General features: G+C 41.3%; 1 protein-coding gene across 2 annotated transcripts in view; it reads right to left on the reverse strand.

Annotated features, from left to right (window-relative positions):
- Tspan12 (tetraspanin 12) overlaps positions 1-2,136 on the reverse strand; it is a 59,377-nt gene extending 57,241 nt beyond the window's left edge. Inside the window, exons 1-2 of one of the 2 annotated variants that reach the window (XM_042696076.1) lie at positions 1,823-2,136; positions 674-809 (exon numbers count right to left, since the gene is read on the reverse strand). In XM_042696076.1, the coding sequence (XP_042552010.1) occupies positions 674-739 (66 nt within the window). In that variant the 5' untranslated portion in view covers positions 740-809; positions 1,823-2,136. Of the gene's footprint in view, positions 1-673; positions 810-893; positions 994-1,822 lie in introns of those variants that run through there. The other variant, XM_042696077.1, reaches the window with a different exon arrangement.
- Positions 2,137-12,142: the final 10,006 nt, after the last annotated feature.

The raw sequence follows: 12,142 nt of genomic DNA on the forward strand, positions 1-12,142 counted from the left end.
TTCACGCAAGGATATAAGGCATAAAAGTCACTAACTCATGGGGCATAAAGATTTCCAAGAACTTGTTAAATTTTATGTATTTTATTTCCTTAAATGGTTATGGGATATTTCCAAAAGCATACAGAAAATTCCTTAAACTTTGCCAACATGGAAATAGTTACATGAAAACCACCTTTCAGACTGTATGGAATCCTCTAGAAAAATTTATCCCGTCTTTCGATAGGATGTCTAGGTACGAATTCCTGTAGAAGCACATTCAGAATGCTCCAACCAAGTTTTTATAGGCTAGGGTGACGTAAAGAAAAAATGCATGGCTTGCACAGTTATCTAAAATCCCTGCAAACAAGAGCAGGTCAACATTTTCTTATCTACCAGTAGAAGCACGTGCACCTATTTATATCCCTGGATTAACTTCATGTCTAATTTTGCTGCCTAGCTAGTTAGCATCCAGAAGAAGATTTTTTTTTCTAATTGGAAACGGAACCTGAGCTAGATCAAAGACATTTTAAGAAGGTCAGACATTACTCCTGGCGTAGGGTGGATAGAGGGTGTGATCCCGTGTAAATTCATTAATGCTGAGCCATTCTCTTTGGAACATTATCTAAGCGGCTACAAGATAACCCCCGGGCCCAGCTGTACCCACCTGTTGGGGCGGCGGAACTGTTCGACTTACCCAAAAGAGCAGATTGAGGGCGTAGAGCAAGCAGCGCAGGCACTTCACAGAATCTTCTCTGGCCATGGTGACCCTCGGGAGGGTGAAGCCCCATTCTTTCAGCACATCCTAACCCCAGGGACAAAGCAGCCAGGGTCTGCCGGAGGGAGGAGTGCAGTTAGAACCCGAATCCGCACCGCGCGCGCCGCGGACACCCCTGCCCCCCTCCTCCAGCCCTCACCTGGGTGGGGGGGGCGGAGACAGCGAGTCCCCAAACTTAGTTCACTGGAGCCATCGCTTGATCAAAAGTCATGTTGTTAAAAGTCCCAATAGACACTGAGCCTCCCCCAAGGACCCACCTGGCTTCGGATAACACCTGCTGGGAAGAGAAAGGACTGGCCCTCGGGATGGGCAAAGGCGCACAGCGAAGTGCTTCCCCGGGGACCCTCTGCGCGCGGAGCAGCACTTTACAACCTTCCCTAACCCACGCCCCCCTCGGGGGTAGGTCTGCCCGCAACTATCCTGAAGGACAGACACCCACTCTGCGCCCCCCGCCCCCCGAGACCTCACCCTGTGCCGCCCGCGTCCCTTCTCCACGGAACAGTCCAGACGCCACCACTACCACCACCCTGCCCAAGTCGGCCGTCCTGCCCCCCCCACCCCCTCCGCCCCGTCCCGCAGCTTCGGGAGTCGAACGCGCGCAACCCGAGGAGGCGCAGCTGGGAGCTGGATTCTGCCCCGAGGCGGCGACTAGAGTTTCTGGGCCAGAACGTGAGAAACGCCGTTTTCCGTCCCCAGAATAATGGATTTAGCCCGGGGCGGGGAGGGGACGTCGGAGGGGTGAGGCGGGGCGGGGGGGGGGGGAGGACCCGCGCAGCTGTGCGCACGCCGGGCTAGCCCCTCATGCCTTCCCCCCACCCCCGGCGCCCCTGCCGCCCGCGGAGCACAAAGCCCGGGCGGTCACCCGCCCCGCCACCGTCCGGGGCCAGGTCTGCGCTCCCCCGCCCCGTCCCCGCCGCCCAACCACCCCCGGCATGGCGCGGGCGACGGCGGACTGCTAGACCCGCCTGCAAAGTGGCTGAGCCCGCACCCCGCGAGCGCCCAGGGCAGCCGCCCGCAGACGGGACGGGTCGGGGACTGGGGAAAGCCCGGAGACGCGCGGCCACTCACCGCCCGCGCCGGGCTCCGTGCGCCACCCTCGCCGGGCGACACTTGGGGACGCGCGGCGGAGACTCATCCGGGCAGGGACCTTCCTCCCCTCCGAGAGACGAAACGCTGCCTGGGCTCCGGCCAGCAGACGCTTCCTTCTCTTCCTCTCCCCACGCCGCCGCCGTCGCTGCCTCCTGGGAAAAAAGAAGAAGGAGGAGAAGGGGGAAAAAAAAGTCCTGGGCAGCAGTTGCTGGAAAGTCTCGGCTCAGCCACCTCCCAGCGCCGCTGTCCCTCCCCAATCCTGGCCAAGTCCGGACGGAGGCAAGCCGCGGGCGGCAGCCAGAGCCAGCTGCACGCGCTCTCAGCGCATGCTCAGCCGCTGGCCGCCCGGGTTGGGTCCTAGTGGGTGTTTCTTGCCCCCCCCTCCACCCTCCCCGCTCACCCGCAGGGAGCCCCCCAGAGGGACCTTCCCTGCCCTCACCTCTCCAAACTACCATCCAAAGGAGAAAAGACACTCCTGAGATTCCCCCCACCCCCCCTGCGCCCCCGCGCAGCCAGCCCCTTGAAAATGGTGGTGTCCCAGAGAATGGAGGCTGGGTTATAAGCATGGGGAAACAGGTTTTTATGATATGAAAATATTTGCGTTTGAGAAGGGGGGGCATGAAGGGGAGGCCCAACCCAATTCCTGCAGTGAGAAACTGGTTTTCACAACCTTTACAGAGCCACCTCCTGTGATATGTCATTAACAGGGTGGCCTATGATCCTTCTTGCTGATTTGTTTCCTTTCTAAAAGGGGGGAAAAAAAATCTGTTCCTGTTCCTTGCCCCCCCCCATTGTCCACCAATGTCATCTGTGTGAAGTGTAATGCTAGCTAGCACGCGGAATAAGAAGAAAAGTATATCTTTAACTCTCTCACAAGTCATCCCAAGTTTCCAGAATTTCCCAAATGGGATTACTTTTTCAGCTTTAACTGGTGATCTATCTTGACATGTGCACATAGTAGCGAGTATTTTGGAAAGCCACATTTTTATGAAACTAACATTTCATAAAGCATCTCCACCAGCTACAAGAGAATCGTCCTTTCAAATATTTTTTTTTCTTTAAAGAAGAAATTGTATGCATTTCTATGATTAGTTCTGTGCATATTGGATGGCAAATCAAACATTACCAACAGATGTGAAGTACCTGAAATTCATCATTATGGAAAAAAAAACTAGTCATTGAATGACTTAAATATTCTTCCAGAAAAAAAATAAAGAATATTTTACCTTTGTCTAGGGTCAGCTTCTTGTCATGACAAGCAGTATCATTTAAGTAGAACTAAAGTCAAAACCAGGAGACAACATAGGTGTCTGGATATCTAGATTTAGACTGTTTTATTCCCCTGGTACTAGGTTTTGAATTGAAGACCTTGAACTTGACATGCTCTTCCGCTTGAGTCATGCTTCTAGTCCCTTTTGTTTTAGTTATTTTTCACATAGAGTCTCAGGAAGAATTTTGCCCAGGGCCATCTGTGATCATGATCTTCCTACCTCAGACTCCCACATAGCTGGAGTTACAGAACAACACCACACAACACACACACACACACACACACACACACACACACACACACACACACACACACACACCTCAGCTTATTTGTTGAGATAAGTCCTGCTAACTTTTTGCTCTGGCTGGCACTGAACCACAATAATCCTCTTTCTTTCTGCCTCCTCATTGGCTAAGTTTACAGGTGTGACCCTTCCTATGCCCACACATCTAGGCTAGGAACATTCTCTGTGAGCAAATCCTTAAGTAGTATGTAAAACAGCAAGCCCAGCAGAGCTCCAAAAATATAGCCATCCCCAAACAAAATTTGAAGAAAAATGTGGTCTTCCATCAGATAGCCACCAGTTTTGTAACAAAGAAGCTTTTGACATTGTGGAGAAGAGAAAGAATTTTCTTTATCCCTTATTGGTTTCTGCCCAGGTTAGAGTGTAAGCATGTTTTATATAGACTGCTGACACAATGTCAGTCTGCATGCAGTTAGTGCCACACCACTGAGAGCTACAAAATTCTGTCAGGGAGGAAAGTCGGACTGCCATCAAAATGGAGAAACAAAGCAATAATAGCTCTCATGTCTCAAAACAGAGACCTTCTTCCATCGCTAGACAGCAGTTGATTGCCTTTTCCTCAATTCACAAAAAACAGTCCAGAGTACAATCTGGAATCACAACTGTCCAACCAAGGCACTCAAAATCACTTTATGTACAAACCACTTTCTCACAAGCTTCCAGAAATTCCTAATGCTCTGCCACTTAAGTGCCACTCTCCTGGCACTTAAAATCAGAATATCCACAAATTGTGGCTTCAGCACAATGATGTCTAAAAGCTCCCAAGGGAATTCTAGGGTGCCACAAAGTTGAAAATCTACCTCAATGATGGCTTTATAGATCCCTGAAAAGAAGCAAGACAGCCTCTTCAGGTTTAACTGGATCAAATACCTCATCTATGAATTGATAAACTGGGATTATTGTCTCCACTTTGCAAGAGAAGAAGAAGAAAAATCTGTTAACTATTGCTAATATTCCTCATAAATGACCATGAGAGTGTTTGAGTCACCACTAAGCATTTCAGTATGAGACAGTTTTGATGATTTCACATTGACCATACTTCCCGATAACTTCCACTCCTCCCCAGCCTGAGCAGGCCTTTCTCCCAGGAGACACCTCTTCAGATGCTTGAGGGCAGCTGACCCTCTCCCATTTTCCCCTCCCTTTTCAATTCTTCTCCAGGATCATATGACTTGACCTCACAGCTGTCATTCTGAAGAATTTCTATTTTTCTTGGTGTGAACCACTTTTTGTGTGTGCACAAAAGTCACAATTTTGGCCATAACCACTTGAATATGAAAAAGCATAAAAGAAAGACTGGAGAGCGCATTAATCGCCCTTAAGGCAAGAGCCCCTTGTAAGGCAATGTGCATTTCAATAAATATCAGTTGAGAACTAAAGTGGAACACAGTGGCAGACTGCTTGTTTGGTAGCCACAAAGTTCTGGGTTGGAGCACCAGCAGTATACATATAAGTCAATAAACACATGGACAAACTATTATTTGAGCATATGCTTCAGATTCTCATGTCCAAACACCAAGTCTTTGTATACCAAGAAAAGCCAAAAAGAACCCCACAAAGCCTGTTCAGTTTATTTAATGATAATAATGTATAGAATAATAGGATATATATTTACAAGCCAATTATAGAGTAAGCTCAGCTATGCACTAAGGTAATCCAAGTTCTTCAATCTACAGGTCATTTGTGCATATCTTTTTCTACTGACTGCCCAAGATGGAGACAAAAGGAACAGCATAGATGTTTGGATTCAGAAATGACTTTCTGCTCATTCTTAGTATAAGACCTTAAAGATACACTTAAAGGAAAGCATTTCTTTTAATTATAGAAAAGGGAACTAATACATTCTTTAACAAGGTCTATGTATCTAATGGAGTAGCTACTTCCCACATTGAAGTATTATTTCCTGGTGAGATACAGTTGAGATCACCTGGACCACATATATAGTAAGGAGTTTCTATGGTCATAACTGGAATCTGATTTACTCTCTCATTGTTAACCCACATTACAACAACAATTCAAAAGTGGTAGGGATTCATTGACAGGTTTTTGAGTACCCAAAAACTATTTCAAATAAACTTACTGAAGCAGTGACTGGTAAAGATACTTCACTTTTCACAACTGAAAGAGTATATCCAATAAAACCCTGAGAAAATTCTTCCATTACTGAATTAAATAGACTTCACTCTATTGCAAGTTTAGGACTGCCAGATAAAATGCAAGACATCCAATTAAATTTAGATTGCAAAGAAATACCTGTTTTTAGATACAATATTTCTCCAATACTGCATGGGGAAAATATCATATTGGATGCACAAATAAAAAAAATTATATAATGTCTATCTGAAAGTTACTCATCTACATCCTACATTATTATTTACTAAATCTGGAAAAACTAGGTAGCCTAGAAAATTCCACTCAACGTGCTACAACACTAAGTGAATATAACATTCTACATAATAGTAAATACAGAAATAGCAATTTATCCACTCAGAAATAATATAGGTGAGTTATTTGCTCTCCTCATTGATCTAATATGCGTATGCAATCACAGTGTCCTTACCTACCTCTTCTCACAGTCACAAAATGACTGGCAATCCAGCCACTACATTTAATCAACACCATTCTGGAAGAGAAGAAATTATTTCCTTCCATGAGTCTCTTTTAAAAATCAAGAAAGCCACTCCTAGGAGTTTTACAACAGATTAACTCATTATATCCACGGACTAGAACACTGTCATATCTACTTGTATGTGTCATCTATTTTTTAATTATACAAGAAGTGTGGCTCTACCATGAATAGTTTTAAATCAGTCAAGATAAAATCTCTGCGACTGGGCAATGCTTCTCTCAAGTTCAGACATTTGGAAGGATTACACCAGAGGCCTGGGTAAAAACGATCGAGTTCTATTCAATAAAAAATCTATTGAATTGTTCCTGAAAACTCAGAACTATACCAAGAGAGAAGAAAAAGTTCCAGAATAATTGTGACTCTCAAAGAATCTACAGCTTCATTAGTGCGCTCTCTTCAGAAAATAAAACTTAGAAATTTTAACAACTCTTTTCTTCTGTGAAAAGACTTGTTATAATTATAAAGGAAAGGAAGAGAAAAACTACAGATAAATTTACAAACATCTACCAAGGCCTACTTTTTATAGAAAGAATCCATAGAAATATTCCATTATACCATATTTTCTTTGCCACAATATAGCTAGAGAAAGATAAACAAAAAGTGACTGTGAAATTAGCTATATCTTTACCCTGTCTCTTCAATACCCTTACTGTGTTTTAAAACTTTCAGATTATTGTGAAACTATACTGAGTAATATTGACTTACTTATTTACAGTAGGTAAAATGTTTACTTTTTAAAATGGTCTTCAGTTAGCTAAGCAGAACTCAAAAGTACCCTCATCCTATCATGTATAAACTAACCAGTTTTATGAAATAACGTCAGTTGTAATTTGGGGATTAGCTTTGACAAGAGTTTTGTCATTGAAACTTAACTTTTCTATTCCCAAGTGTATGTATGTATGTGAGAGCTTTCTATTCCTATGTTTGTGTGTATGTGCAAGTTTTCTATTTTTATGTTGTGTGTATGAGTGCATCAGCCATAACTGTATATGGTGAATTTGAAAGGTAAGGGATTTCCATTTCATAGGTCATAATATGAATACACATGATTGGTTGACAAATAAGAAAAGAACTAATATCCTTGATCTCCTTTAGCTTCAGTGCTGTACTTTACACTGAAAAAAAAGTCATTGCTAATAATGACCAGTATATTTTATCTTTGTATGAATGGTTTTCTTTCTTAGAAAATAATATTAAATGAGTCCTATTCATAGTAATAAAGAAGTGATATCATGTTGGGAATAAAAATTATACATAGAAAATTCATATAGTTTTAATAACATAATTATTTCCATTATTTGAACCCATTTTGTAGCTTTATCATTGATATTATCTACAATAGCTGACTAGAGAAGGTTTCTGAGTTGACTTATAAAACACACACATAAGCAGCCTTGGTAGCATAGTAGGTAGAACATCAGTCTCATAAAACACACACGTGTGTGTGTGTGTGTGTGTGTGTGTGTGTGTGTGTGAGACTGTGTGTGTGTATTCTAAACCAACTTGTAAGTGGAAATAAAATTATGTATTTTTGGTGTGTGTTTTCAGTTGGTTGTGCTTTATGAGTTAATGTTACCTTAGCACTGGGTCACAGAGATGTAGCTCCCAAAGTATGACAATTGTGAAGATGAACTGATTCTGACTTGGAAGAAAGGTGACCTGAAAATTAAAGTCACAGCAGGCAGCCCAGGGCTGAAAAGCTGACTGTATGTTGACTTAATATCTGGTGTGGCAACAGCTATTCCCCAGATCACACAAAGAAACTGAAAATTTATGTCAGAAGCTTCGGTTACTTTGGTTTACCCTCTTTCTCTATCTTTCCTTTCTAAATTTGTGTGTGTGTGTGTGTGTGTGTGTGTGTGTGTGTGTGTGTGTGTACTTATAAATTTATTTATAAAACATTTCCTCCTCTTGTACCTCTCCACCACCATTATTTCATTGGGCCAGCGTTCCTAACCATCCGTCATGAATTGACCATGTTTGCAGTACATGCAAGCTTTCTCAAACGTGCCTCAGTCAGTTATGGGAGCAGGCGTGGATATCCAGAACCTACAAACTAGACCAATCAATTAGAGTGTGACTGGAACTTGAGCAAACAGTCATCAAAAGGCAATGTAAATTCAGGCAGCCAAGCGGAACCAAGTATGAGGGGAATGCATTGGCAAGCCCTAGGTGGAAATCTCGGCAGGAAGACAGATGGCAGTGTCAAAGAGGCCCAGCAAATGGTAGTAGGCAGGTGCCCTGGCAGACAGACAGAGCTCATTGGTAATGGATTTAGACAGCAAAAATAAAAGTAAAAAGTTTGCTATAGCAAGGACTACCCTGAAGATCAAGGTGATTTGGTCATTCTCTGTTCAGGCCCAGGTGGTGAGGCTGGTTCAGGAAGGTGAATTCTTGTTCAAAAAAAAAGCAAGACTCAAAAATAAGAAATAGAACACTAGAGAAATCTGTGTACATTCTAATTTTAGAAATATTGTGTTCAGGTTTGAAAAGAAGGTCTCAAAGGCTGGGCCAAGGATTTTGACTTTTAGCTAGAGCTAATGACAACCACCTTGAAGCATTTTGATATGAGCAAAAGAAGAATCTAAGAAACACCAGCAGAAGTTTGAATTTGAATGTTAGCTTCTTCTACTTGCCACTTTAGTGGTGTGGTCAAGAACTTATTGCCCTTACCTCCTTGAGTCTCATCTTATCTGCATACCTGTCTCTTAAAGTGGCTATGACTTTTTTGTGTGAGTGGCTTAAATTTAGCATGGGTCAACTGCCCTTTGAGACTTAAATAGAAAAGGCTGAGCCTCTTTCCCAAAAGCAATGGGTAAAAATGTTTTCCCCTTGCATTCCTTCTGTGGATTCTAGAATGGCGAAGAAAGGACAAAATACTTCTAGATTGCTGAGTGCCTTTCTAGATAATTTTGCCCACCGTGGTAAGCTAACCTTTAAATAAAGATTCCGTCCCAAAATATAGCTGGCACCATTCCATGAACATAGCTGATTTTTAACTAATATCTCAAAAAAATAAGAAAGAATTTTTGCAGAAGCACCACAAAAAACTGAAGACAGCTATCAAAAACTCTGTGCTTTCTGTGGTCCCACTTATTTCTTTTTTAGTTCCCTTCCATAGCTTCCATGTTACCTGCCTTCCCTTTTCTGATCTCACTCACTTCTTAACACCAAATTCCTGGAAACTTCTCATGCAGACAGCATAGCTATCTTTTTCATGGTATAGTCTACGTTCAGCCTAGACCCCAGAGGTTTCAGCTTTCACACAATCCTTTCCCTAAGAGACATTCTGATGCTTAGAAAAAAATCAGAAAATGCTGTAACAGTGCTTACTATATGCTGTAAAATGTTTTAAGCAGTATACAAATAGTAATAATTTAATCTTCAAGACCCCATTTTCTATGAGAGGCAACTAATACAAGTCAAGAGGTTAGTAAATCTCAGAGTGAAAATATAATGCAGGGTTCTCTTGCTCCAGTTTTAGATTAGCTGCTAGGGCCTAGCAAGGTATCAGGAAATGTGTTGTGTGTATGGTTGTTAGGAAATATTATCTGGCTGTAGGTCAGATGTAGTGGAGAAAAACAGACCATTAGAAATAAAATTATTTAGCAATATTTAACCAAGAAATTTCTACAGATCACTAATCCATTAAACATTCTAAGGGCAACTGCCTATAAAAACAAAAACTACTGCATTTGCTTCCCAGAACATAAGCAAACTCTTCAATCTACTAAAGGTTCTCAGAATTCCTGTATAAAAGAAATTACTTTTACTTTGTATAAATAAGCAGGAACTTCCTAAATATATTTGATCAAGTAGTATGTGTTTGTGTGTATGCTCCTATTGAGAAATCAAGAGAGAAATTCTAATAGTGAATAAACCTAATATTTTATTGGACAGGCTGTGAGAAAAGCTAATTTCTATAAATAGTGAGTCATTCCAAAAGGACATGGCAGCTAAACAGCTATGAGCCACAAAGATATAGAAATACATGAGAAAAATAAGGAAATTGAACTTGACCCTGAATACTAAAGTCTGCTTCTCATGCCCATAGTAATGTGAATGGCCTGAATCCTACTGTGAGCTAAGGAAATGGCAAGAGATGACAATATGAAGGAAGAGAGAGAGGAGAAAGGGAAGAAACAGGAAGGACAAGAGAGAAGGAGGGCTGGAGGGAGGAAGAGAGAGAGGAGGACAAAAAAGAGAAATGAGAGGGAGAAAGGGGGAAGGAAGGGAGAGAGAGGGAAGAAGGGATGAATTTCTCATGTCTGTCTCATCAGAGATAAAGATGCTAGTCTTTGTCCTCCTCAGCAGTCACTTGCTAGGTTTCTGAAGTCCCTCTTTTGTGTGCTGGTCCTGACACAACCCTCAGGTGCAGATGGTATAACAGGCAGAACAGGTCTACTTTCCACCAGGGCTTTCTAGAATATCCCTGACTTCCAAGTTGTAGCCTATTCCTATCAGCCCAACAGCACTGAATAAGCATTATTTGTTAGCTTCCACCTCTACTTTTCCTTCCTAATAGTGTGATGTGAAATCCTGATTTAAATCTGACATCCTTCCTCAGATTCCATCTTCTTGCTATCACTATTCAGGAGCTATTCGATGTTGCTCCTTATGTTACAGCTGCACCCCTTACTTCCCAGGGACCTGTTGAGACTGAATTCTCAACCATTACCATGTTACAACTTGCTTAATGTGTGAGTTGAATAATCAGTTCCCTCTATGATCACTCTTCAACTACACATTGCAACACACATTCCAACACACACACACTCTAACACACACACACACACACATTCCAACACACACACATGCACACAGTGTTTGACCTCCCTGGATACTAAAAGCTGTAAGATGCAAGTGTAATTCTGGCTAACCATTTAGACATGTATCGCTAACCTTAGAACTCAAGTATTTACCCTGCTGTTGCCTGTGTAAACTTATGGATATTAGTTTGGCTTCTTTGTTTTCATTTGTTTGTTTATGCATGAATGTGCAGAAATTTTTAAGAGTGGATTTATCAGAGTCATTTTTGTAATGTTGATCTCATAGTATATGAAGGTAAATACGTTGTCAGCCTTTTTTACTAAGAGCACTCATAACCGAATTTTCTGTGTTCTCACTCACAGGCTGGTTTTTTTTTTTAACTTTTGTCTATCATAATGTATTTGCTACAAACTACACAGCTCTCTGCCTCCCTATCTCTTGCTCTCTTTCTTACAAAGGAACAGATCTTCAAATCTACTTTAAGCAGATTTGGAGAAGCAAAAGAATAGAATGGAACACTACTTCATAGAAAGTACACTATAATGCAAATTTAGAGAACTCTGTGTACTTTAGCAAAATGATGTTATAATATCTATTTTTACATACAGATTTAATATGAAATTTGTGTGTATGTGTTTGCTCATCTATGGTCTGTGTAGTTAAGGTTCTACAATAAGCAGCCTCTGGAAATGAAAGTATTAGTGACCTAATCTTTGGGGGGAAAACTCTGAGAAATTATTTGAAGAGAATTCTACTTTCAGCTATTTTTGCATTTGAAACACTTTAAATCTATATAGTGAGAGAAATATCTAGTGAACTGGAAAGCAAAATCTTAGATTTGAATCTGCCTTTCTCCTAAGCCAGGAAACCTACAATTGTTTAACAACTCTCCATCTGAGGTTATATGATAAGAAAAAGCTATTCTCATCCCTTTGATAACTTCATCAATTTTAATATTTTAGCTAAACTATTTAGATATTATCCCAAATATTTAAAATTCTATCCTTTCTAGTTTGCAAATATATTCTTAAAATAATTTTTGAGTCAGCAATTTTTAGAGGAACAATATTCATGTGCTGACATCATTTTCTAAAATCTAAGTACTAACTGCTGATCTAATATGAGGAGTGTCCTTTAATTCTATTGGTAATAATAGTTTAATATTTTAGAAAGACAGATCCCATCTCAATTTGTAAGGATTTCAAAGATATGCAACACTTATTTATATTTTCTTCTCTTTTAAAAATTATTCAAAGCCAACTTCCTTTTTCCAGGATAATTTTAGAAATAGTCTCTGTGTGACATAAACAAAATATTTGTGTTTCC

This window comes from Dipodomys spectabilis, unplaced genomic scaffold (genome assembly GCF_019054845.1).
Source record: "Dipodomys spectabilis isolate Male_0828 unplaced genomic scaffold, ASM1905484v1 ptg000197l, whole genome shotgun sequence".
NCBI lineage: Eukaryota > Metazoa > Chordata > Mammalia > Rodentia > Heteromyidae > Dipodomys > Dipodomys spectabilis.